This window comes from Limanda limanda, chromosome 15 (assembly GCF_963576545.1).
Source record: "Limanda limanda chromosome 15, fLimLim1.1, whole genome shotgun sequence".
Classification (NCBI taxonomy): domain Eukaryota; kingdom Metazoa; phylum Chordata; class Actinopteri; order Pleuronectiformes; family Pleuronectidae; genus Limanda; species Limanda limanda.
In genome coordinates this window covers 17395382-17423332 of record NC_083650.1, presented here as the reverse complement: position 1 = coordinate 17423332, position 27951 = coordinate 17395382, and the positions used below count along the sequence as shown (strand labels likewise).

Sequence of the window (27951 nt, the reverse complement as noted above, 5' to 3'; positions counted from 1 at the left end):
TAGCAAAAGCCTTTCCATATAGCTTTCTGTTTAGAGGACAACAATAAACCCCACACCAGCCTCTCTCCGCCGACAATCCCAAGAGCAAGAGGGATATGCCCGGGTAAGGCTGACGGAAAAAACTTTCCCAGAGGGATTGTGGGAGACGAACATGTGGCAGCCAGAGGTTACGGGTGTTCTGCCAACACGGGAACTTGATGGCAAGGGCCTTTTCTTTGTGGCTTGTCGAATCCACATGAAGAGGACGGCTCCAGAGCTGGACGCCGCCTCCAGGCCACAGCAGGCTGTCAGATACATAAACAAACCTACATGTTCATATTTGAGAGAAAATGTTTTTTTTGTGGGAGAAATATTTTAGAAACCAAACACAAAAATATCACATGCCCACACAGAGAACTCTGTCTACACAAGCGCTGGAAAATGAACCCATCAAACCTCCACTGAAACACAGCAGAGATATATCAAGCTGTGACTCTGTACAGAGAGAGTGGAATATATAGCACACCGGTGATGACGTAGAGTGATGACGTACAGTATTATCGTGATTAATGTCTTTTATGTTCATGTCCAACCCAGTGAAGTTAGTGGAGAGGCGATGCAATACTTTTCCATTACAGCAAATAAAAGTCTCAGGGATATACAGTATATATAAATATATATAAAGATTCAGTGTGCACACCTCCCATCCACTAGAGAGCCACAGCGTTATTACCATTTCTTCCATTTGAAATGATCATAAAAATATTTTGTTTCTATAGAAAATTGAGTCTACGCTGCTTCCTGCTGTGAGTCACAGTGACAATGCTCCACCTCACACACCCCAGTAGATTGCCGGGAATGTTAATATCTCTGTGCCGTGCCCACCCCCCCATCTGATTCCACCTAATTCATCCCACACAGCTGGGTGACCTCAGCAACATAGGTGGAGACAATCATCTTTTTCTCCTAACAGGACGCCACCATGGAGGCCACGGCTGACAACAATGGAGTGTACCTTTTAGATGGTTGCCACGGCAACGGCTGCAGACAGAGCAAGAGAGAGAGCGAGAGAGAGAGCGAGAGAGCGAGAGAGAAAGGGAGACGGAGAGAGAGTGCAGGTCCACGGCTCTGCGCAGTGTGGATCCATCCCGACACCGGCGCTCCACTCCTCCTCTCTACATGCTACCTTGTATTTCTCAGCCTCTGTGCTGTTTGAAGAGCTGGGACGTTATATACATATAGACCAGAAGGTTTTACATTTGCTGTCAGGCTCCTGTGCAGTGAGCCAGATGCTTTGTTCAAGCAAGCATTTGCATAAAGCCTGACGCTGCCAAATTAAGCAGACTCCAACGCGTGCATCAGCTGCTCGAGAGTGTGTCGAGAAGGGCGTATGCATCTCCAAGTCTCTGACACACACAGGAGATGTTGCGTTGAAGATTCACACTGTGTCATTAGTCATGCTTCTTCCAAGCGACACACACCCACATGAAGAAAACCACGTCCACGTTCCCATCACTGTATATCATATATGATCCCATCTAAAAAGAACCAAACCAGTGACTGAGGATCCAGTCAAACTAAAGTCAGACACAGCCGAGCAAAATCCAGCTGCACATCCACACACAGTGAACAACGCTACAGGGAAGACAAATTCCATAAAAACACACTGATCACACACATACACACATGCTCTCTGACCATGTTCGGCTCAAATACCTTTTTCTTTGACCATGACCATTGGAATCCAAGTTAATCTGCACCAGAGAAGACTCCGAGACTCAATCAGCAGTAGAACATGAGCTGCTAGATCCTGTTTTCATTCAGGACCCGAACCAGGACACCACAGAGAGAGAGAGAGGGGCACACAGAGAGAGAGGTGCAGTCGCTGTTATAAGCTCTCCTCCCGAAAACACAGCTCCAGCGTGGGGTTTACCTCCCGACTGCCTGTTTTCCTCCCATCCCTCTCCTCCTCCTCCTCCTCCTGCTGCTGCTGCTCTGCCCACTCCTCCTCCTCCTCCTCCTCCCTCCTCTTCCCCTGCTATAGTCCCTTTCTCAGCCCCTCTGTTGTGTCAGCCGCCTCCTCATTGCAGCAACCAGGTGGCGGCTGCTGCTGCTGCTGCTGGTGCTGCTGCTTGACCAAAAACAGTAACCCCAAATCCTCTTATAGATCCCTTTATATACAGACACTACACACATACTACAGGCAAACACACATGCCATTAACACACCGTACACCGTGGATATAAGTGTGTAATCAGTTACATCAGACTTTTTCTTAGCATCATGTCCTCACAGCACATCAGCTTGACTTCTCCATTGTTCACTAAGGAGCTCAGTGTGATCATTTTAACTAACACACACGTCAACAAAGACACGGTTTCAGGACCACAGGGCAGCAGGCGGAAAATCAATCACTTTCACAAGGGCAAGAATCTGATGGATTAAAAACCATAAAATAAAATAAAGGCATGGAGTAAGAGGCCAACTTATTTTGGAAACTCCAACTCCAACTGGTCCTTCATAACAGCACATTGATGTGGTTACAACCCCAAAATTAATAATCACTATAAAAAATGTATTAACTGCGTTATTTGCAGATGTGAGGGATTCAACAAAAGTATCAAGTCAGGAGGAAAACAAAGGTTATCTAATCTTCTCCGCTCAACACGGTCGACCTGATCATCCTGCAGTGATGCCAGGCTCACCTCGAGTGACAGCCTAAGTTGCAAATAATCGTGCTGCTTCGAGCATGAGCTTTGCATTAATATCTTTAGTGGATCCCCTGGAATCCAATTACAGAGAGCACGAGAGAGCACGTTCCTGGCTGAGCCCCGCGAACACACCAACCCTTATATCATAAAACGGCTCCGAGGTGACCTAATGAGCGGTTGGTGGTTCTCATCGACTCTGCTTTGGAGAGTTAACTGTACATGGGTGTATCCACTAAATGTGGCCATTTGAAGCAAGGTCACCCAATTTGCAAGAAGAGAGGAAACATTTGCAGAATGAAAAATTCATGCAAATCCAGAGGGAAACACTTTTTTGTACATAATCGTTTTTTTTTTGGTTGCTTTGAATTTTAAGTTTCATGCATGACTATAACCAAACTAGTTGTGCATATGCTCATCTACTTATATATATTCAATTAATCGAATTATTTATAAACATTTCATTTAAAACTGATTAAGCAGTTCTCCACAATAAAACATTTCAGTAGTTCCTTATTTGCCTCCTGGTGAATATTGCCGGAAGACCAGTAAACATCTCACTAGCAGTACACTGGGATGAAAGTCTGATAGATAGAAATAAAGGAAACATTTGATAGATTTAAATGTACAGAGAGCTCTTCTGTTCATATTCCTATTTGGCAACAAATGAAATTGACCAAATAACTGTTCGTGGAAACTTTGTTGAGCAAAAAAAAAATATATTAAAAAAAATACCATTTCAGTAGTAACTGGGTCACAGATATTAGTGACCACACCGCCCCACATCCGTATGGCCCGTGCTGGGGTGGGGGAAGGAATAATTTTGCATCAGCACCACCTCTATAATTGCTGATGCAGGGCTGCCCATTATGCATTCAGATGGCATCCAACCACTGCAGTGTCAACTGTGCCACCTGCTGGATATACCCATCAACATGCATCAGCTTCCACAGGGGCGTTTTTTCCTGATGGAGACATGCCAGTGAGGCGAGAGGTAAAAATAGTTTCTCCAGCACTCCACCCTTTTTTATTATGAAGGAAGAGGAATATGTAATGAGTTTGTTATGACTGAATATTTCAGTTCCTTTCTCTGTTTTTCCTCTAATGCTGCAGGTCAATCCATCTACTTGAGAAAATCTGGGTTTTATGGTACTGCTGCTCACTGCGAAATACAAACACAGGGATGTCCTGTCTGTGCGTGTAATGGACCTATTATCATCTTGCATCTTTTAATAATCTCAGCAGGAGCTGCTGGACATTCATGCAACATAAGACTTTGCCAAGAGCAATGGCTGAGTAGGAAAGCCTATTATCCATGGATGAAAGGTCTCTTCTGCAGTTGGCTCACCTATGAATGGTCAATGTCCGACTGTCCATTAATAACCTGGTCAGGGGGCTGTAGACTATGCAGACATATCAGCGCAGATTCTGCAATTTTATTAGACAGCCGGTGTATTTCATGGACAAGGTGGTAGATGCCATTTGATCTGTAGGTTTTAGAGTGAAGCAGTGAAGCAAGGCTGACGCTATAATGCAAAAGGTAACTTTTAACAGGTTTGTGTGGATAAACTGCAGATATCCCATGGATTAACATTGGGGGTTGTGGGAGGTGGATTTGACACACACACACACACACACACACACACACACACACACGAAAGCACACACACACAAGCACACACACACACACACACACACACACACACACACACACACACACACACACACAGACCCTACAAACTCTGAACTTAACATCCCATGCACTGGATGATGATTCCCAGATTTTTTCCAAATCCACCAGAGACCCACTTATCATGACAGAAAACGCTGATAAATGCTGATAAACTTGTGGCCTCTGGTCTCTGGTCTCTGGTCTCTGGATAGCAACAAGCACTCCACCAGCTCGCTTCTATTTTAAAATGAGATACAAAACACTGAGCACCTTTTATTTTTTTAAAACCTCTGGATCCAGGTATAGTGCTTCAAAGTCTTATTCACCACAATGCTACATTAGCATTCCTATTTTGTAGTGGCATCGCATATACTCAGATACTCTCAATGGTAAAAAGAGATATGAAATTCTTAACATTCTAACACAAACGTAAACATTTTCATATCCACAACACATAGGAAGTTTGGGCTGCTGACTTGTTTCGTCTGAAAAGTTGAATCAAATACTCAGTGACATACTAATACTTGTTGAAACAGAATCCGTGCCACTGATACACAAGCACTCAGCTGGTGAAGAGGATGAAAGGATTCTTCTAAATCAGACCTCCAACACAGCTCCAACCTCCATGCAAAATTCCTGATTCAGTAACGTGAACATTAAGGTCATTCCATGTTTACAGTTAGCTCTGTGGCTTTGGGCAAAGTCACAAATTGAATATAATTTAAAAAAATGTTCCTTGCACAAGCGAATTGTTCTTTAAAGAAGCGTAGAAAATGAAAAAAACTCAAAAAAATGTAATATTATTGTTTAAGCGTTCTTAAGAAGTGAAAATCTTTTTGCTGACAGGACCAAGCGCACTTCAGGGGCCAATAAGATTTCAAAAAGTTGAACATCTTTGACAGTATGGAAATAGTGAAGACAACATTTCAGCTCTATTGGGGCTGAAGTCTCAGTGGTTCAAGGAAAAGTTCAGGGTGAATAAAAGGATGACTGCTGTTATTTTGAGAGATTTAAAGTTTTGCAAACTCATTCTTGAGCAGACACTGGGTCTCAGTGAAGTCCCATCACTGTCACTGTATTGTTGACTTCTGCTGCCACTGCAGAAATGAAGTGGATGTGATAAAACATGACCTCTGCAACCTTTGATCGCGGGTCAGAGTCAAACCTTGCTTGACAAGTCAAACTCAAACTCTGATTCTGTTATAGACGAAGTTGCTGGCGTTATTTGCAGATAACTAAGTGCCAAGCAATGATGATTTTACTACTGTTTCTGGCACACAGTCAAGGAATACATAATGTCTGAAAATCTCTATTTGTCCTCATGCCCATGTTGTAATCCTGATGTAAGCCACCAAGTCGCTTCGTCATGTCCTGTTGCTTTGCAGAATGTAGCAGGTCTGCCCCTGCGTATGGGTTTGCTTTATGTAACTATGGAAGGGACTGTGATTAATTTCCTGCATTTTTTAACATTTGCATAGCTGGGACTTTTTGGGCTTCTTGGAGTTATGGCTGTGTAACTTGTGCACAGGAGCTTTCACACATGAACACTGAGGTCAGATGTGCTGCAAGAAGTGTAATCACTCACTGTCATCCAATTAAAATGAAGTCATCTCTGGGCAACGACTAATCAATTCACTTTCAGACACTTACACACAAACTGAATGCAGAGCAGAGCAGCCAAACAGGATGCAATCAACAGAGCCTTGTGATATTAACAGACGACTGCTGAAGAGGGAAAAGTAGAAGAAGTGGAAATAATAAATTAAATGCAACTTAATCAAAGGTGTCGTTAAATGTAAATCAAAGCTCTAAAAGCAGATCGATAGCATATGTATCCATCTTAATGGCCAATTTGTATTACACATTGATTCATCACTGAAGCTGACTGAGGTAATAGTTACAAATCACAGTATAGGCTGTAGAGAAAGGTGGGCAAATAGAGGTTTCACATAGATTTAGATGCATCTTCTCTCCTCTCCTACCTGTGGCGACATCGTTCAGCCTCTCACTCAGATAATAGTCGTTTGGGTTGAGGTAGGGCAGCTGCTCCATGTACAGTTTGGGAATGAGATACAGGACCTCAGCCACATGCCCATCCTCAATGATGGACATGCGCTTGACCGAGCTCTTGCGCTTCACCTTGACGCGGTCGACATTCTGACTGTGGCTGGAGCTGCACAGTTTTCCCAGGCTGTTGAGATTAGGCAGAGTCGGCATGGTGCCTGGCTCCCCTTCGCCTGTCCCACAGAGGACGGTGAAGCACAGCAAGTAGACGTCGGCGAGAATCAGCCTCGGTCCTGCTCTATAATCCAGTAGTCTTTGGACATGAAGAGTGAGGGGTGTTCACGGAGGCATAACGTGGAAAGAAAGGAGCCGGAGCTTGGCGGGCAACTTCACAGCAGCTCATCTTTAGATCATGTCTCCAATATCCAGAGTGGCCTCCAGTGGAAACTCCAGGATCCCTCCACCTGTCACCTCAGATGTGCAGTGGATGTAAGCGGTGGAGTGCTGATGTGCACCTTGAGGAGGAGACACCAAACAGCAGGCAGCAGGTATGACAAAGTGAGACACATGGAGAGAAGCTTACACTTTTAGTGTCTTCGCCACAACCAGCCTGGTGCCTTAAGCAGCTTAGAGCTGACGTCCAGCCTATGATTATCTTCTGGGTGGGGTTAGGTGGCTCTGCATCAGGTTGGCCCAGCGCACGGTGGGATTCTCTGTACTTGATGTGACTCATGTGCATCCTCCCCATCACTGCTCTGTTCAGTCTGCACCACATTCAAAGTATGCAACAATAAATGACTAGATCTTTTCTGAGAAAGTATTTAAGATGCATCTAAATTCTTATTTGTTCACTAAACTGCATCAGATGTGCAAAAGCAGCTGTGTGAAATGAATGGTAGGTGCTCCGTAGTGAATACATACTAACTGGGTCATTTTTGACCCATGTGTGTAAAAGTGATATAGAAATACAAAATTTTGGTTTGTTTATAAAGTAAGAAAGAACAAAAGGAAAATAAGGATTTGTTGTAATCAAAAACAAGATATTTAATTAATACTTAGAATAAATGATAAAATACATTTATTTAAAAAATATAGCAAGAAACACTCATGCATGAATTAAAAAAGGAAATTAATAAAATTATATTTATTCAAAAAGTCACAGAGGAAAAATTTAAATAAGGATTAATTGGGGAATAGCTTAAATACTGAATTAAATTCATTTCCTTTTGACCTAAGTTGTGTATCAAAGGGTTAAGCTGAAATAATAACACTTGTTTGTGACCGGTTACGCCCGGTCCCTGTTCGCCCCCCCCCTGTGGCCTCATCAAGTCCCGAGATCACAAGTGCTGCACGCAGCCCTAGTATGAAATGAAATCTAACTTAGATTCAGGTTAGACAGTACAGTCAAGGCAGAATGGATGGATGGATGGTGGATGGATGGACGGATGGATGGCTGGATGGATGGAAGGTGCACAGCATCACTGAGATCCGAGACGTACTTTCAGGGTAAACTGCATTGGACGTCTGCCAGTCCTTTACAAGGGCAGCACCAGCAAGGTCATCCCAGCAGCCAACAATGCACAGTGTTTATTATCATCAGGATCCTTCAAAGTTAAAGAGAGTGTAACTACATCAGCACTGGGGTGGAAAATCCCTGCAGTGACTCTCTGTTATCCTCTAAAATCGCTGGATGAAGGATTTTGCAATATGTAAGAAGGCATGTTCTGAGATTTTAATCTTCAAAGCATCTAATATTGGAATGGATTTGTTTCTGCAAAAAACTTTCAGAGCATCTTCTTAACAAACCAAATGCATATAATCAACATCTAGCCAATGAATTATTTATGTCAGATGTGATCATCCTTCTTTCTTGGAAATTTTGGGTTCAGTGTCCAGTAAGTATTGATTCATTGACTTGTCTGTTTGGAAAGTTGGTGAAAGAGAATCTGAGCACACTCAAAAGCAATGCAACTCCACAGTGCACTGATAGGCACTGGAAACATTATGGGAAAACATTATGCAAAAGACAGAGCTATAAGCTGATTAATAATAAAACACCCTCCATGACATGATATTTATCAAACTGATAGGTCTAATCACAGATCTCTTCTTTCTCCTACTAAATGAAATGAATCACTGGGGTCCATAGACCTGATGAGCAGCAGCAGACAATGACAAAGCACGAAATACCCTTTTTGTCTGGAGATGTCGGGCTCGGCCTGGACATCAGGTTCCTCTTTGTCTGACAAGGTGCACAGCAGAGCAGAGGCAGGAGGTCTGGAGCTCGACAGCCTGAGTTGCTATTCACATCAATACGGGACTTGATCTAATTCAAATACATTAAGCTTAGAAGCACACTTTTATTCTCAGAGAAGAGATAAGATGTGGTAGTCATGAGCTGGAAGACGTGAGCTCTTACAGCCCCACACGCAGACACATGGACCTGAGCGTACCTGAGGACATTCTACTCTGCTGCATTGAGGCGCTGCCCTCCAACTGTCATCCACTGTGTGGTCGCTTTGCCACAACTACCCACAGATCAGCCCACACATGCTTGTAAAACAAGACTGCCGCCCCTGCAAGCAGACAAATTAGCATCGCACACATAACACATCCCGAGTGTTTTCATAGCCTCGGCTGTTTCTGCATCCTGCTCCGCACTGGAAGAAACACACACACACACACACCCACACACACACAGCTCTTTATGTTTCCCATCTCTTACCATCCAGTCCGAAGCAGGAGGTGATTTTTTGGGCGTAGTTGCAGAGCCCATCGTAGCCGGGCTGATTCCTCTCCGTATTCCTCTCCCCCATCTCTACACACTCCCACACACACCGTCCCGTCCGGCAGCACTTTCACTCCTTCCCCAGCACATCAATTATTCAGCCTTTTGCCAGGACACATGCATGCGCGTGCACAGCAAACCCTCCTACATGCTATACAGTAAACATAGAGAGAGAGAGAGAGACAGAGAGACAGAGAGAGAGAGACAGAAAAGTGCTGATGCAGAGGGTCATGCTGCTGGAGCATGAGCAGATCTCTCCAGTGGTCGGACAAGGAGGAGGCATCAGATTGGGTTACTGCAGAATGGAGCCTTGCCTCCTTTTTTTCATCAACCATTGATCATCAGGAGTGCACTGCAGTGTAACAGGCACGGTGTTCAGGATGTGCTAAACCCGCTCTAAAAAAAAGGGCGGGGCGGAGAAGGAAGTCAAAGCAAGACAAGACTGGAGATGTACAAGGTGTCGGGGGAAAGAGTCACTTAAAGCAATGGAGACATCCAGATGTGATGATTACTTTATAGTGCGACCACAGGAAAAGTTCCTGCCCATACAGTGAAGCATAAAAGTTACATGAAGATTTAACATGATCGGGGATTTTAGAGAGAAAAATATTTTATGCATATTGCTTTAGGTTACAGGACTTTTACATTTTAACATTGGAACCTTCTGGTAAATACTTTTGTTAGGAGGAGAGGAAAAACCTACAATACATCAATTCAGCACACTTCACTCCGGTACCACAATGTCTCCAAAGAGGTTCATCAAATCTATTATAAGATATGACCAACACTGACCCACATCCATTAACAAACCCACAGACGCCCGGCCTAAATGGTCCAAGATGAACAATTCATTAACCGGCACCGCTAACCAAAACAGGGAAGAAACCCCACAGCTATTAAAATAAATGGTGAGATTCTGCTAAATGGAAAAACAGAGGGAGGTTTCCCACACCAAGAGGGAGAATGTACAGTAGATGGAGGAATTTGATAAGAAACATAATCCCTCAACTCCCAGGGTGACCTTGAACAATGTACCTCACCCCTTAGCTGATTGGCCATCAGCCTCGTAATGAGCGACTCACAGGGAGAAACGAAAATGGCTGCACTGCTTGAAATAATATATGCAATATGTGCTCTGTGAAAACCCCCCAGGATACTAAAGGTTTGATTCTATCATGCCAGGCGATTCCCGACAAAAGGAAAACAGCACTGGAAATATGATGAGACTAAAAGGCTGGGAAAGAGTTGTATGCCCGCGAGGGTTTATTATAAGGTGGGGTGACTAATGGAAGGGCATCTCTTCCAAGGTGATGGCCCTGTGCTGATAGCAGAGGTGGGGGGGTGGGTGACTGCAGGACTGAGAGATCATTAATGGCTGATGCTGGCTGGACAAGTGAAAATGAGGCTCATCATAGGTGTGTATACTGAGAGGAGAAAACCTTGAAGTCATTTGATTGAATTGATTACAATTTTTGACTTCCTGCAATGGGGAAAATAATCAATCAATCACCCAAAATGTTTTAGTTTGAATCTTTCCTGCGTGTATTTGATTGGTGTTTACTGTATTATTGACAATACTACATAACATAAAACTAGAATGACACTCAGAGCTTATAACTTTGCCGAGGCCCAACAGTCCCCTTACGAACAGGCCCCTTATTATCCCCCCAAATTGCACACACTCATAAATAGCAGTCCCCTACACCTGCCTGACTTATCTCATCAAGATCCATGACTTAATCTCTAGGTCAGGGGTCTTCAATGTTTTTCAGGCCAAGGACCCCCAAACCGGTGGAGAGATGGAGCAGGGACCCCATATTATATATAGTGTATAAAATTGTGTTTTATATTGAATTGGGCCTAGTGCCATGTATAAACATAGCTACCCTGTTATTGTGCATCCAAAACTAAACTATTCAAATATTTTTTCTTTCATATATTCATGTTTTTAATTTAAACATGCGAGGTACAGGGTGGCCATGACACTGCCTTTTATAAACATACGTCTTGCATACAACACTGAGCTATTACACTAATTCACAGATTCATGTTTTTATTTTAAACATACATGTAGAAGAGACAGTGAATCCTCAAGCTATCTGTGGATGGCACACATACTCCCACATTAGTGAGATGTCGGACCCTGATGGGTAGCACACAACTTATCTAATCTTGGACGGATGCAGGCTGTCAGGCAGAGGTTCAAATCAGCCTCACAATATGTTGGATGCATGTTAATGTGTATTTTAAGACATTTAAATTTGTGGGAAAAAAATTGGTTGGAAAATAAATAAAAAATTATTTAAAAAAATAAAAAATTGTATCCAGTACCTCCACAGACCCCCTAGGGGTCGCGGACCCTCTGTTGAAGACCTCTGCTCTAGGTAATCGATGACAATGTGGAAAAAAACTTAGAAATAACTTCCTGTGTCCGCCCCCTGATCTGGACCCGCAACAACATTTTGTGGGTACTTCCCTGACCCATACCACATCCTTCCAACGAATTTTGCAGTAATCCCTTCAGTAATTGTTGTGTAATCCTCCTAACAGACAGACAGAGGTCAGACAGAGGTAATAATAAAACCAGGGAACAAGTTTCAGCTTTGAGGAGCTTTAAAATGAACATTAAAGTTGAGGGATAATGTCAATAATCCAATAGGACTGCGACTTGTAACTGTTTTCCCAATCAGTATTTTCCTCCATAAAACATTAGGAAAAAAACAGAAAAACATATTCATTATAAATGTCTTCAGTCCCGTGTGGGTTCTTCAAACTGTTTTTTTGGCCAACCAACAATCCAGCAATCTGATGCAACAAAAACAAGCCGCATATCCTCACAACCGAGTAGCTGAAGAGGAGAAAGTTTGGCTTTTTGTCAAAATATGTGCCAATTAATTCCCTGTCAGTCGATTTATCAATCAGATGACATTCTGACTATAGCCAAAACATGGGGAGGTGCATGTAGGTTCTCTGCATGCTAAACAAAAATGTATTTACATTGAATTGTTTATCTGCAGTAAAACACATATACATCAAAATTTCAAGTGCATATGAAATGGGAGCACTATGACCACTCTAGCTGTGGAAGCATTGACTTCTGATCAAATTAGTTATTCGGCGGCTGTGGCTGAGGGGTAGAGCGGTCGTCCTCAAACTTGAAGGTAGGCAGTTCGATCCCCAGTCTGACCCATCTGCATGCCGAAGTGTCCTTGGGCAAGATGCTGAACCCTCAATAGCCCCCCATAGAATAAGAAAGTACTGCGAATAGATGCACTGTATGAATGTGTGTGTGAATGGGTGAATGTAAAACTGTACTGTAAAGCGCTTTGAGTGGTCATCAAGCGCTATATAAATACAAAACCATTTACCATTTACATATTGTCCCATACATATGACATTTGTGCCAATGCACTAGGGGTGGGAATTGGCAAAAATGTGACGATTCAATAGTATTGCGATTCTTCTATATATTGCGATACTGCAATATTGCGATTCGATTCTGCGATATATTGCGATTCATGTCCCCCATATTATTCAAAGGCATTACAAAAAATGAGGAAAATAAGACTGCTCAACTCACTTCAAATGTCACATTTAATTCTGTGAACAACAGTGTCTTCTACACATTATCTGAAGTGCAAAAACTGTGTCCTTGAACATTCAGGACACAGGACCTTTGTAACAATTTTCTGAATAGGAACCCTCTCACATGAACACTGAGCTCCCAGCACATAACTTACAATTATTTAAATACAATACAGTAACATAAAGCAGACATAATAGAGTAACATATACCTGAGAATAATCATATAAATAAGAGTAACCTTTGGGGTTGTTACTTCATGAGTAAAGATGAGCTGTTTGCTGGGGGCTTAAGCATGCTAATCAGATCCATGTCCCACAGAGGGGATGTGAGTCGCTGCATGGGCTCTGAGCTCCATCGATCTCCACCCGCAGCCACGAAGGACACATACAGTAGAGACCACGTCAGTGATGGAAGGGGCAGTGACATACAGCCATAGAGGCTCTTTATGAGAGGTGTATGATTCATTCAATAACAGGATCAGACCAGTCATGGTGAATGCAGCTGCAGATTTACTATAATAATGTTTAGGTCGATCAATCAATCAGGTTTATTTGCCCAAAGGCAACTGGACCCGGCCGCGGGGGGGGGTCCATGCCCATTAGCCTCTGTGGGTTTCTACCTGTGTAACTAACCCACCAGTCAGCTCCAACCAAAGAAGCCCCCTGGACAAGAGGTGATATGTCCCCAAGAAACATGTCATATTGTCTCAGCCAGACAATCTGATCACAGCAGGAACAGCTGGAGGTGTTTTATCACTTCTGCCTCCAACACGGTCACCTGACAGGAATCCAGGTCAGCCCTAAGGTCCACCTGGAGAGGACTACAGGGTCCACCTGCACGGTTTGCAGGTTGATCTGACCTGGAATCAGCAGCAGACACAGTGACACCAATAGTTTGTTCCTTCCTCCATCACTTCACTAAAGGCTTGACTGGGGTGATCACACAACTCCACTGCATCACAACCACACAGTTGAGAATTAACCCAGGTCTACAGCTTGCACGTATAGGCAACAATTAAGTGTGTGCAGCCTTTCACTAAACACATGCACCACCCCTGCTTACAGACGAACCATCCACAAAAACAGCAATCAGAGGAGGTGCATGTGCAAAAAAGCAGTGGGATCTATTTATAGTTGCACCAGAATAACACAACTGTCCATATCAACAAGACAACTTGAGGGCTGCAGCAGTGGAAGGTGTAGTTTCAGCCATGCACCGGTGTAACCTACTTAGAGACACAGTCATTATTAACGCTGCCTCCAGAAAGACGACGCGAATGGGCTCTGTTCTCCACTGCGTCCATCCCTGAACCAAGACCAGTCGAAGGAGGACACTCAGGACAGTAATAGGACTTCCAGCTGTGTGTGTGTACTGTTATGAAGGCTTCTGCGGCAAAAGAGACTCACCTCTAGCAGCAGACATGCCCGGTAGGTAGAGCCCCTTTCTTTCTTTCTTTCTTTCTTCCTTTCTTTTGCAGGGATTGTCAGGAGGAGGAGGAGGATGAGGAGGAGAAGCCCCGGTGCGGTTGCAGGAGGAAGGATGGATGGAAGGCGAACAACCTGATGTTATCTAAGTTTTTCAACGAATATTAAAGGCATGGAAGTGTTTAGCCTGCAGACCAGACTACACAGGCTGCGCGATGGGGAGAGCACTTTCCCAGCAGCGACAGGCATGCATGCAGGGCGTGTCCTGGACCAGACAGCATCCCTTTTATTCTCCAGCAACTTTGTGTCCATATTTGAACATAATGTCACAGAACTGCAGACTATGTGAATGAGATCAGATCATTTGCATCCGCCTAGAAGCAGCCAACCTACTTCTCCTGCCTTCCTCTGGGATGACTGGGCTGTTTGAGCTCAGTCGGAAAGTTGACTGGCGCTCTGGAGCAATCCCCCCCCACACCAAAAGGAAAATATGAGGCCGATCTATTTGACTTGTTTTCGGTTCATGATAATTTAAAAAAAAAAAGAAAACGCTGCAATCCGAGGGAAGCAGCTCCAATCACGTAGGAGGAGGAGGATCAGAGACATTTTCCAGCTGACTGAGATTTTCCACATTAATTTATGCCGCTTGTGTTTATATGAATAACATTCTGCTCCATACGTGCTCATTGATTCTCGTCTCCACGCAGAGAAACACCGATGCTTCTTCTTCTCTTTGTATGCGTCTAATCGCTGTCTGTGATTATAAGACCCCCTTGTGTCCGGGCTCGCTGCGCCCCCTGCTGGTGCGCTCGCGTCAGTGTTTGGCGAGGGAAGTGCCACCGTGTCCAAAGTGTAACGCTACTCCAGTGTCTGGTCCGGGGGACGTGTGGCTTGTTTACGGCGGCTGTGCCAGGTCCAACCGGGTCCAACGTGCTCTTCCGTTTTTACTGCTGACGGCTTCTCCTCTTCCGTTTCAAGGGTCGGTGCATGAAACCTCCAATCTGGATCGAGGCGGCGGAAACAGGAAGAAGAAGATAGAGGAATTCTCTAGGTCTTCTCGGGAGAAACTGGTCCAGTCGAAGAACAAAATGTTCTCCAAATTCACCTCGATCCTCCAGCATGCGGTGGAAGCGGTGGGTTACATACAACCACACCATGTGTTCATCTACTGGGTCTGTGATGTGTATTGTGTGTTTGCTGTAGCCGAGGCCTCTGCTCTCCCAGACGTCAACACAACGTCAGCATAGGGAATACGCTGCTAACTAGCGAGCTAGCTCATTAGCGTTTTGTGTTGTCTATTTGTCTTTTATTCCCCGCTAGCTACAATGTACCAACGTGTGTTTTTTGTTTGTCACGAACTAACAAAGCGACTCGTCAGTGTTAAGTCGGAATCTCAGCTCGTCAACATGGTTAACACATATCTCCACAAACTGAGCGTTAGCCCCCGACGTCAGCTGATAATAGCCGCAAGAAGCTAAGCTAACGGCCGTAGCTAGCTGGTTAGCTCCCCCGTGTCAAACAGCGGGGTCTCATGACGAGGAGCGGTGTCGAAACGCCGGGACAGGCTCGGCTTATGTTGTGTAAACGCCTCGTCATTAATATTTCAGACACAGTTGGTTTGGTTGTGCCGCACCGCGTTTCAGAAAAGCGTCATATAGCTTATATTAGCCAGCTAGCTAACTAGCTTCAAACCAGCAGCTACCTGCCTGGTACCTGTTCTCCAGCTGCTACATGTCAGGGGTTTTCTGAGTGATCACTTCTCACTCAGGTTTACAGGGAAACGTTTAATTCGGCTGTTTAAACAAATGTCAATAAGATCAATAACAAGTGTCACTCCTGGGTCACTTAAAAGGGAAAGTTAAATTCTGAAACTTTGATCACAACTTGGACTCTGGCATTTGGCAAACTACAGGTTTCCTACGGTCATGAAAAACCTGGAATAGTCCTGGAATTGTAAAATGTGTATTTCCAGGCCTAGAAAAGTCCTGGAAAAAAATAAAATCCCAAAAGTTTTGGGAAAGTCATGGAAATTTGTTCTATTCATATTTTCATGACGTTCATTTATGCTGAGTTTTAAATAATTCACATGCTTTTAAAGAAATACGCTCAAAATATAAGCAGGAATACGCTCTCAAAATAACTGAGTTAGTATGAGAGCGTATGCGTAAGGTGCCTTAGAATTCTCATTGCTAGTTTAAATACTACATTTTGTGACCGAGATTTCACAAAATGTTTGGACATGGAAATTTGGTTTAAAGTTGTTGAAAAGTCATGGAAAAGTCATGGAAATCCATTGGTCAAAATGTGTATAAACCCTGAAACTAGCATCATTCAAGCAATGAAGTTGAACTATCTAATTTGAAACTATTAGATCAAACTCAAAGAACCATCCTCATAACAAACACTTTCTCAATCTCTCTTTAAAATGCTAAAGTGACTTGACACATGTCTTCATGTTAGTGTTGTAATTAGCAGGATATCTCAGTTCCAGCTGTATAAACATATACTTGTTGGTAAAGTTGTCATGTTTATAATTTCAATATCCTTTCCCTGTTGCAGCTTGCCCCATCGCTGCCCTTGCAGGAGGATTTTGTCTATCACTGGAAGGCCATTACACATTATTACATCGAGACTTCAGGTAAGAAGAGAGACACTGATGTGAATGCTATGATCAGGTTTTCCTTAAGTGTAGATTTATTGTTGTGCAAAGATGAAGTCTGTTTAAGGGCACCAGTCGTAGGTTTGACTTCAATGAGGGAGATCTAGGCCCGTTCAGAAGATTTGTATAGTGTGTAAAAGAGTAGTATAGATTAAGATATATTCCATGTCGATGAATCAATTCATTACTATTAAAATACAATCTTAAAGAGTCGACTTAAACTTGATTTATGAGCAAATTGCAGCATTTGAAATTGTAAACTGCATAACTAACATTTCGTGACTGTGGAGAATGCTGGGAATGTTGTCCTGGTTGGGTTACTATCAACTATGTGGACCAGCTCCAGTCTGTGAGAGTAGTTCCTTCACCTGTGTGCTCTGCACCAGTAGAAGTCTCTGTGTGCTCTGTGACTGTCGTTTTCATTTAAGCTGGTGCTTGGTGGTGAAACCAAGTAATGTAATGTTTACCAAACTGACTGACATCTGCTTTTTTGAATAATTTGACCAGGAAAGTCTCCTTCTCTCACTCTTCACTCACAACAAGGGATTATGTGTTCTACAAGTATTGCATAAACAAACTTGTTTTCACGTAATCAGAATCAGAATCAGAATTCTTTTATTTGCCAGGTATGTTTGCACATACAGGAAATTGCCTTGGTGTCATTGGTGCACTACTTTTGTACATAAAACAACAATATAAAAAACAACAATATATAAGAAATAGAATAATCACTGGTTTTGCAAACTGACCTTTCTTGACCACCACGCAACCACTTGTGCATAATATTGTTGGAATTAATCCTTATTTCTTATTCGTGCATTATGCATTGCCCTTTTGCTTGCCAGCTTGTTCCCTATCCAGTTTCTGTGAAGCTAGCCAAGGAGCTATTGGCAATCACAGTTGAATTAGCCTTACGATGATTATTTTTTAATAACAAAGATCAGTTTATCAGAATATTGAAATAACCTTTCTGTAACTGGAGTGAAGTTCATTTTACCCTTGGTGCTATGCAGTTAGGCAGGTTTGCCTTAGTCTGTTAACGAGAAAAAGAAAAGTTGTAGCTTTGCACAGGTGAAGTGGTTTGAATTTAGCTTTTTTATGCTGAAACTAAGAGGCCTTTTCCTTTGTGTTTTTTTTTACATTATAGACAAACAGGTTCTTGCATGTTTTTGTGTTTTCTCCTGTTAGATGACAAAGCTCCAGTCACAGACACCAACATCCCATCCCACCTGGAACAGATGCTGGACATCCTGACCCAGGAGGAAGGGGAGAGGGAGTCTGGAGAGACGGGGCCGTGCATGGAGTATCTCCTGCACCACAAGATCCTGGAGACTCTCTACACCTTGGGCAAGGCCGATGTAAGACACTCATGCTTTGGTAACTACATGAACTACAAATTCAGGGAGATAGACACCTAAGTGATATCAGATAAAATTTAGAAGAAATCAAGGCAGAGAATTAAATTAAAGAGCCGTGGAGTTTGGGGAAACTGGACACAGCTGTTATTGTGCAATCGGCTGAAGTGCAACAGTGAATCCAAAGGCTAATTGGACAAAGATTTTGGTCAGAAAATCGTGGCCCCAGCCCCACTTGAGTGGATGGATCTGTTTTGGTGGAAGACCCTAATATATTCTGAACATTTTCTGTTTGTATGTTTTTCAGTGTCCTCCAGGAATGAAGCAGCAGGTGCTAACCTTCTACACAAAGCTGCTAGCCCACATCCGTCAGCCTCTCCTGCCACATATCAACGTTCACAGACCTGTACAGGTAAGATGTGTACCAGTCTAGATAACGGAGAACTTTTGATCATTCTTTTTCCTGAAAATAGTCCATTAACTGACAGCCTATGTAACTTATATAGAACTTTTTTCTACTGTGGCTGTTAAAATGTGCTTTCAGAAACTAGTCCGTCTGTGTGGGGACGTGCTCGCTGCTCCAACCGAAAATGAAGAGATCCAGTTCCTTTGTATAGTTTGTGCCAAACTGAAACAGGACCCGTATCTTGTGAACTTCTTCCTTGAGGTGGGTTTGCTATGACACTAGAGAGAAATACAATTATAAAAGCTTCACATTCATAAATATTCATTTGTATATATTACTTGCAAGAACCTTACAAGATTTTAAAAACCTAGCTCAGAAAATGTCTCAAATTTTGTGACGTTTCTTGCAGAATAAGTCAAAGAAACCTGAGTTGAGGAGTCCTGGAAGAGCCGAGTCTGTGAAGGCTCCAGACACTGGTCAGTCTCTCACAGGGGAACAGGCGGGGGGGCCAGAGGAGCCACAGGCTGCTGCTGCCGCCTCCACCGCAAGTCCAACCAGCAACAACAACAACAACAGTAACAATTACAATCTGGTCACCTCCCTCCTCAACCTCACTAAAAGCCCTGTGAGTAACCTATGATTCAACTTTTTTTTACCTTTGTTGTGAGTTTAAAGTTGGTGTCCTTGACCCATGTTCTCTTTTCTATCCACGTCTTATCCCCTCAGGATGGCAGGATAGTGGTGAAGGCGTGTGAAGGCCTAATGCTGCTGGTCAGTTTACCAGAGCCTGCTGCTGCCAAGTGTATCATAGAAAACACGGAGCTCTGTGAGCTTCTGACTGACCGGCTGGTCTCCTTCTACAAAGCCCTGCCACAGTCCCTGGACCCCCTGGACATTGAGACAGTGGAGGCAGTCAACTGGGGGTAAATGTCTTTCTAGTGTTTACCTCCTAAAGGGTTGATCATACTGTCCTTGGTCCATGTCTGCCCGAGATTTGTATACTCATTCTGCTCACACATACATGCCTGCAGTCCCATTCATACCAAAATGAGGGCCAGCGTTGGTCTGACATCCCTCACATGCACACCTTATCCCGCATTCCTTCTCAGTAGGTGGACATATTGCACCTGGAACATGTGCAGACAACACGTTCAGTCAGTGTACAGTTGTGTGTCCTTGTATATCTTCAAAGTTGGGTTGTACAAAGTGGCTACTGGCTCTCCTTGCACAGCCTTTTTTTTAAAATAAGCATCCACGTTCTTTCTCTTTTCTTTTTTTGCACCAACTGTACTGGAAAATGTTGAAATGCATAAAGGTCCGTACTCACCATAGCAGACATGGGTGGATGCCAATATTTACCACCATAGCGGACTGAAACCATGAATTAGCCATAAAAGCACATATTCAATTAAATCGGTCCTGTTGCAACTGTGTCATTACAACATAATTGTTCAAACGATATTCTCTGTGGATAATTTTAAAAAGTGGTTTTGTCTTCTTCTCTCTTTCAGTCTGGATGTGTACAACCTGAAGGAGGATGCTGCTGTGTTCACAGGGAAGAGGGCTCTCATCAGCTTCCTGTCCTGGCTAGATTACTTTGACCAGCTTATCAAGGAGGCTAACAAGGTCCGTCACCACTGCTGACTCACTGTGTTTTGATGCGTCATGTTTTAGTCAGAGTTGACACATTGAAAGAACTTCCATACAAAGAAGTTTTTTTGTATCCGAGCAGCACAGACGGCTGAACAGCTTCTCTTTGTTTTTCTCCCCTGCCTTTCAGTTGGCTGCTACAGTGATGGCAAAAGCAGTCAGGGAAAGATTCTTTGTGTCTGTGATGGAACCACAGCTCATGCAGACGTAAGTCCTCAATCAATCAATCACCCCGAACTGAAGTTCCTTGTCTTTCTTGTCAGTGGGTTGTGAGTGCTCAGTGACTAATGAGCTCTACCTCTCGGTGCAAACAGGTCTGAGGTTGGAATCCTGACGTCCACCGCCCTGCTGAACAGGATCATCAGGCAGGTGACCTCGGAGGCTCTGCTGCAGGAGATGGTTTACTTCCTGCTGGGAGAGGACAAAGATGCAGAGACTCCAGCGACCGTCGCCCAGACTCCTCTCAGACACAGACTCATTGAGCACTGTGACCACCTGTCCGACGAGGTGCTTATCACACAGATGTTTATCTTCAGGAGAACTAATCACTCAAACCACATTCTGATTTGGGCTGGGATGCATATAAAGGAGCACCTACACAGCTGACGTCCTCTGACCTGCTACAATTACACAATTAATCTGAAGGATTTTAATGCTGTTCAATGCGTTGATATTATTAGTAGCCACCACCTCAATATCAACACTGAACATCACATAACTACTCCTATCTTCTTCAGACTCTGTTGTGTCCATCTCTTACTTGTGATGACACACACACACACACACACACACACACACACACACACACACACACACACACACACACACACACACACACACACACACACACACATTGACATCAATCACATCTAATGTCTAGAAACATCACTTGGTGATTATTTGCATGTAGAAAGTGAGATCCGATCACATCAGGACAAATTTTAATTCCAGGTCCAAACACGAATGTCCTTAGTTTCCAACAAATGGCCATCTGCCCTTCAAAGATTCAGATTTCCACTGATCACACAAACCATGAATTTTAATAAGTATCTGACAAGGCGACTGCTCACATCTTCCTCACACAAAAGAGGGATGACTCATCTCTTCGATGTTTAGCAGCATCTGCCCACTTTTCTGTCAGCGAGCAAACGCTTGGCACATTGCTGTTGATGTGAAGTGGGAGGTGACTCTCGTTCTGTCCTCCCTGTCCTCAGATCAGCATCATGACGCTGCGGCTGTTCGAGCATCTCATTCAGAAACCCAACGAGCACATCCTGCACAGCTTGGTGCTGCGGAGCCTGGGGGAGAGGAACTACCTGGAGAACAAACCGCAGGAGGAGCGGGAGCCGCTGGAGAACGGGCAGCCCCACGACGCCGTGTAAGGACCTGCCTCTAACCTTGACCTCGCCGAGCTGCGAACACACACGTTATGGGAAATCCCTGCACAGACACAGTCCGGCAGAAATAAATTGAATGCATCAACTAGCTGTGGTTTTTAGATGTTCTGCCACTTCATGAATTATTCATCACTGTGTTGAGATTCTTCTGAGCCACAACCGAGTGGGATCATGATAATCTAAGTCCGCCACTTGCTGCTGTAAATCAAAGTCAGTCTAATGAGACTGAACTATAATGAGCAGTGATTGTGTTTTTTTGTCTTTGTCTTGAATGATGAATTATCATAACAAGACATAAACCTAATGAGACTTTTCTCAATATTTACTGTTGATAATTTTCCTAGGAATTAAATATTTCAAGCTGCTTTTTTTTCACACATTCTTTCATATTTGTCATGTCGTTTTTATAGGTTTGCAGAAGAGTTGACACTCTTTAAAAAAAAAAAAAAAAAAAACTTTTCATAAAAGTCCCATTTAAAAATCTGTCCATTATATAACAGACTTGAAAGTTGCCACAGGCCCCAAGCGTAATTAACTACTATCAGATCTTGTGAATCTCAAATTGAAATCTTACAAGCGTTAAAACATTTAACAACATAACAACCAGTTGGTTCCTTTAATCCACCTGATATGTCTTGTTGCACGATAAAAAAAAATCATTGAAATCTGATAAATAATGGTAATTTATTTGATGAACTTGTGTTCTCTCTGCAGAGACCTCGAGGAGGATCCACTGTTCGGTGATGACCTGTCTCCAGACAGCAGGCTGTCTGGTTCTGATTGGCTCAGCTCCTCTCCACCGCAGAGTCCCGACCACCTCAAGTCCGACGGGAAGACGGAGGTCCACAAGATAGTCAACAGGTGACAGAGCACATGATACAACATGTGTAGGGTTGCTCTGCCTGTTTGAGTCTTAAAGTTGTAACTCTTCCATGTTTATTCCTGTAGTTTCTTGTGCCTGGTGCCTGATGAGGCCAAGTCATCGAATCACGTTGAAGGAACAGGCTATGACACCTACCTCAGAGACGCTCACAGACAGGTGAGATCTCACTCTTTTGAAGATTCCTAAATCCTGAACACTTTCTTGGAGCGTTTCACCAAAAAATATAAAGATGGGTGTCATGACTGCTCCCCAAAAGTGAAGCCAAAGCATCTCAATCACCACCTGCTGTTTGAATTCAGCATAGGTCATATGTCCCTTCTCCTCCATGTTAGTGTATAAGACATGAACCAATCTAAAGTCAGATTACACTCTGAATACATTTTGTCAAAGATGATTTTCTTATTTTAGGTTGTTTTTTGTCATCTTTCTGATATGTTAAGATTTAATTAGTTATTTGATGCTATAAAAATGGGTTGAACCAGCATGAGACTGACTGTGATTGGTTCAGTGTGTATTGCTAGTATCTCGATACCGTGGCTTCCTTCTCCTGGTCACTACGCCACAGACCCTGGCTCCAAATGACATCTCTGTGTTAGCAGTTAGGAATCTAGGGGGTTTTTTTGGCTTCAAATCTGGAAAGGAGGAGTAAGTGGAGACAGGCTGTCAATCTATATGTTATTTACTTTATCAACAAAGCTGAGGCAGCTTCTGAGTTACCGTCACTCATTATTTGTTTGAATTGTTCCCCTCAGTTCAGGGACTTCTGTGGGGTGTGCCAGCGGTGGGACTGGAGGGGGAATCCTAAACCTTTCGAGAAGTGTAACCTGGACAACCCGTTCTTTGAGGGACACTTCCTCAAGGTTCTCTTCGACCGGATGGGTCGCATCTTAGATCAGGTCAGTTTGATTCACAACATACTAAACATCTGGGGCACTGCTGTCATGATTCAGAACAACTGTACGCTTTACTGTCCAAATGTCTGTATTAAGTTGAGTTGCATTGTCGAAATAACACAGTAAAATTATGGCTTTAAAATCAGAAATGCAACTTTGCCTCTAAGGGAACAGGTAGTGTTCTGCTAATCGAGCGCCTGTATTCAAATGAATCCGCCTGTTATCGGATTGAAATATTAAGACATAATATACTCACTAATTCAGAGGTTTCTGAAGCAAAGTATAACTGGTTAATCTAGCTTGACATGTACAACCAGATTGCAGTGAATCAATGAAGCGTTCGGTATGTAGAGATTTAATTGTTGTGCCTGTATATCCGAACAGTCTCATCCTCCTGCAGTAGAACGTGTTCAGTGCAGCCGAGTTTAAATGAGGTCGTCTGTTCCCAAGCGCAGCTCCAGAATACCTCTACTGTTGCAAAATGCAAATGAGCAGCTGATTATGCAGAAGCATTCCAATTATTTCGAAAAATTAAAAGAAGTGCCCGTTATAAATAAATGTGAAAAATGACGTTAGATGGAATTGTGTAGATGACTTATAGAGATTTAGAAGCAAAATGCACTCGCTGGCAGCTCTCTGGTTTCTGCGTGTGCCTTTTGGGAAATCAAATCAATTGTCCCGTTTGTCATTGACACATTCTGACTACTGTGAGATTTTTCAGTTAGTTGTTATTGTCGGTGCTTCTTCTGACGTGTCCTCTGTCTCGCAGCCGTACGACGTGAACCTGCAGGTGACCGCCGTGCTGTCCAAGCTGTCTTTGCTGCCACACCCCCACCTCCACGAGTACCTGCTGGACCCTTATATCAGCCTGGCCCCGGGCTGCAGGTCTCTGTTCTCCGTCATCGTCAGGGTAAGACTCCTGTTCAGATTATGCCCTGTTTATCTTATTCAGCCCTGATAGCAGACACTTCCATTCCCAGAGAAGACAGTCGCTGTTGTTTAAGGTTTTAACTTTATGTTTTCTGTCATGTGTAGTAATGTGAAGTGTTTAAGATTCGTTTTTTGCAAAATGTTCAGTGCAGCAAAACAAAGTCACAATTAAGTGTTGGAATTTATCTCAAGCCAGAGCAAGTGTGAACTCCACTTCTCTGTAATCTTCTCTGCGTGCTGCTACTTGACCCGTTTCTTACTGGAAGAAAAGCTCCTCTCCTTCTGGGAATCAGCCCAACTCCTTCTCTTAAGAACCGGTCCCAGTGGCTCACAGTGAAGCAGCAGTTTAGAAGCAGCTGGAGGCAGCGAATGTCCATGTGGTGGTCTTAAGTTTTTTAATGTTAATAACAGTCATGTCATTACTGGGGGGGGAAACATCTCGCAGCAGAAAAAAAAACATATTTTTACTTCTCTAATACTGTATTATTGCTGGTATGATGCTTAAATGATTATCAACTCACACGCTGCTTCTCTAAAGATTGTATAGATAGTGGTAATAGGAAAAGATTGATTACTTTAGTACAAATCTGTTCAAATGTGAATATTATTAATAATATGGAAAGAAATTTGAATGGGATGCTTGAGGAAGACTGACCTGAGGATGGAAGCAGGGCCGTGGTGGTGTGGTAACTCCTCCCATGTCCCTGTGTGTTGATGCAGGTGGTGGGAGATCTCATGTCGAGGATCCATCGCATCCCAGACTTCACCCCCAAGCTGCTGCTCGTGAGGAAGAGGTTATTAGGTCTGGAGCCCGAGGGCATCAAGTACGTACCTCCACACGGCTCCATGCACTTACCTCCTGTGTTTGCTTTAGCCGGTGCAGTTTTTTTAATCAATTGTTTCCTCGTTTAGTATCGACCACATGACTCTCCTGGAGGGCGTGATCGTGCTGGAGGAGTTCTGCAAAGAGCTGGCGGCCATCGCCTTCGTCAAATACCACGCAGCTGCCGCCTCCTCGCCGTAACCTCTCCTGCTGCTCGTCCATCTGCCTCGGCCGGGCGGACCGGGGTCGGGATGAGCCCGGGCCTTTGGGTGTGTACTGGCACTGGTGACACAGGGTCGGCAAAACATTACCACTAACCACTCATCCCTGCAAGACTGTTAAAGCCCACACGGACGTGGTTTCATCACTCCCTCCTCCTCGGGCCTCTCGGGCTCCACTGTATAAAAGGTCAGACACTGCCCAGCAGCCAGCAGAGGAAGAGGAGGAGGAGGAAGAGGAGGCTGAGGTGCAGGGAGATGCTCACTGGACTCTTTCAGCCTCTGCATTCTCTCTCCCGATCCCCCCACCCCCACCCCACCCCACCATCTTCTCTCTCACCAGCCAAAAGATGATAGCCCTGTAATTATTATGTCAAGGGGAAAAGATGTTGTGTATTTATTTCCTGTCCCGTTGTCGCCCATTTGTAAAAGTCAATGCCTTAGTGTGGGATCACACCTTTCAGTTACAGAAACGTGTTTCTTTTTGAAACATTTTAAAAAAAAACAATCTCTGCTCTCTCACATGTTGTCTGTTTGAAGACAAGAGGCTGCAGAGAAACTACCCACTACTCCTCAACCCAAATGTGTGTGTGTGTGTGTGTGTGTGTAGTTACAAAAGTCCTGATGTGCAGTATTCACGATACTGCGCTCCCTTTTTAAATACCAAGTCGTCTTATTATTTATTTGTTTGCTTTCAGGTTGCCTTTTAAAACTCGCTTGTGCTGTCAGAGCTCATCTTTGATCACCGTCGCCCAAAGATCCATCTCATTCTCTCCTGTGAAATGGTGAATTTAGCAAGTTATGGTTAATTTGCACATGAACCTCATTGCATCACGTTGCACGTGTTACATTATTTGACTTCATTCATGCCTTTTCTGTTGTTGGCTTTTAGGAAAGAGACGTTTTGTTTTTGATTCTGCAGCAAATTTTGTTCCGAAATCTCGCTTCTCCAGACCCAGTGTTTATTTTCTCACACACAGTGTTTAATTAAATCTGAGATAATCTGTGTTATTGTTTTTACAGCAATAATTAGTTTACTCTAGTCATGGGAGCGTGCAGAGGATAAAAACCTCTGGAAATACCGTCGCTTACAGCCGTGGACCTTGAATCAGATTGGATTTATTTATAAAAGATTTATAAGAAAACCAGCCGGCCTTTGTGCAAACCTCCTCCAAGGTTAACGGACTTTCTCGCCATCGTAAAGAAAAAGATTCCAGGATCCCTGTGGAGGAAATCAGTTGAGTAGTTTTAGGTATTCTTACAAACAACCACAGGCTGATGAAAACCTCCTCGGCAAAGTAGAAAGTAAGAAAAGACAATTATAAGAACAAAATGTAGCCGATGTAAACCACTGTCTGTGGCTGCAGAGCTTTGTGTTTCTCTGCAAGTTGTCATCACCTATGTGTAGTTGCGTTTACTTCAGTATTATTTCTTCATGCAGAATTAGAATGACAAGGAAACAGTGCTGTGCTCGGCCGGAGTCTGGTGGCTTCAAATCAAAGTCTTACCCCACTTACATCCGGTTTGAATTCTTCTGTATCAAGATCTTAACGTTAACTTTATTTCCTGTCTGATGTTGCCGTGTGAATGTGTCTGTGATTGGTCGGTCGGTGTGTATGGCGATGACCTTGTTCATGTGTGTGTGGGCGGAGTCGTGAATGGAAGCCGCGAGTCCCCGGTCTTGAGCTTTGATTTGTTTTTTCCTCTCACATATCTCAAGCACCTGAACGACATTATGCAACAGCTTGCATGGAAACAGATTTGCACATTGTCTTTCTTCATCCACATTTATTATGTAAATATAATTAAAAAAGCTTTTTTTTCCTCTAAATATTTTCTTTCATACACCAAAAAAAAAGGATTTAGGATGTATCATGAGTAACGTTTCTATTTTAACGTGACACTTTTTCACAGTAATTGTCAATCATGCACATTTTTTAGAAATCAACTACTCTTTTCTGTACAGTTGTATATTGTATGTGTACAATAGCGATGGAGATATACTACCTGGTGTAATATGCATGCTTATACATACGTTTTCTTCTGTTGAGGGAGAGAAAAGAGGCGATTTGTGAGCTGTCAGCACTTTGCTCTGACCCGACCGGTAGAAACGATGCCTTGCTTCACACTGTGGATCTCTGACCACGCCTCTGATGGACGTGGGGGGGGCTGTTCTGCCTCACTGCAGTGTGTTGTGATCTTACTGTGCTTCTGTCTCTTGTGTTTGGTTTGTGAAGATGTACAGAACTCTTGAGTTTAAATCTGATTTGCCAACTGATTTCAGACCAGTCACTGTATCATGCTCATCGCTGCTTTCCTCCTCCTCCTCGTGCTTCTTCACCCCCCACTTTGATTATGTGATTGTGTAGAAGCATTAACTGATACATTAAGATAAGATGCATGCAGTCCCCCCCGCCTTCCAGTCCCTCACAGCCATCACCTCACTGTTCATTTGCTCCTCATCAGCAGCCGTCTTCACCTCACTGCTCCTCTTAGGTTTCATTCAGGACAATATGGTTTTATTTCACATGCTCCGTCCCAACTACAAATAAAGATAAAGGTCTTCAGCAGGAGAT

The 27951-nt window shown here is 43.5% G+C and overlaps 2 protein-coding genes across 6 annotated transcripts in view; one reads left to right on the top strand and one right to left on the bottom strand.

The window, feature by feature from the left end:
* Nucleotides 1–6576, bottom strand: part of ablim1a (actin binding LIM protein 1a) — a 36187-nt gene extending 29611 nt beyond the window's left edge. For 3 of the 5 annotated variants that reach the window (XM_061086701.1, XM_061086704.1, XM_061086705.1), the window contains exon 1: nucleotides 1696–1717. In XM_061086701.1, the coding sequence (XP_060942684.1) occupies nucleotides 1696–1717 (22 nt within the window). Of the gene's footprint in view, nucleotides 1–1165; nucleotides 1175–1695; nucleotides 1718–6341 lie in introns of those variants that run through there. The other 2 variants (XM_061086700.1, XM_061086703.1) reach the window with 2 other exon arrangements.
* An 8426-nt stretch (nucleotides 6577–15002) lies between these two features.
* Nucleotides 15003–27945, top strand: fhip2a (FHF complex subunit HOOK interacting protein 2). Its single transcript, XM_061086707.1, has 17 exons — nucleotides 15003–15294; nucleotides 16721–16799; nucleotides 18009–18178; nucleotides 18483–18587; nucleotides 18720–18842; nucleotides 18991–19206; nucleotides 19308–19504; nucleotides 20093–20207; nucleotides 20362–20438; nucleotides 20546–20738; nucleotides 21446–21609; nucleotides 22343–22489; nucleotides 22577–22667; nucleotides 23264–23407; nucleotides 24174–24314; nucleotides 25055–25158; nucleotides 25247–27945. Exons 1-17 carry the CDS (start codon nucleotides 15250–15252, stop codon nucleotides 25356–25358), a joined length of 2223 nt encoding a protein of 740 aa, XP_060942690.1. The 5' UTR covers nucleotides 15003–15249; the 3' UTR covers nucleotides 25359–27945.
* Nucleotides 27946–27951: the final 6 nt, after the last annotated feature.

What these genes read in the sequence shown, in the direction of transcription:
- fhip2a (XM_061086707.1), top strand. Translation starts at nt 15,250, where the DNA reads ATGTTCTCCAAATTCACCTCGATCCTCCAGCATGCGGTGGAAGCG. An exon ending in TCAACCTCACTAAAAGCCCT is followed by an intron (nt 19,207 to 19,307) that starts GTGAGTAACCTA and finishes TTATCCCCTCAG; the next exon opens with GATGGCAGGATAGTGGTGAA. An exon ending in TGGGTCGCATCTTAGATCAG is followed by an intron (nt 23,408 to 24,173) that starts GTCAGTTTGATT and finishes TCTGTCTCGCAG; the next exon opens with CCGTACGACGTGAACCTGCA.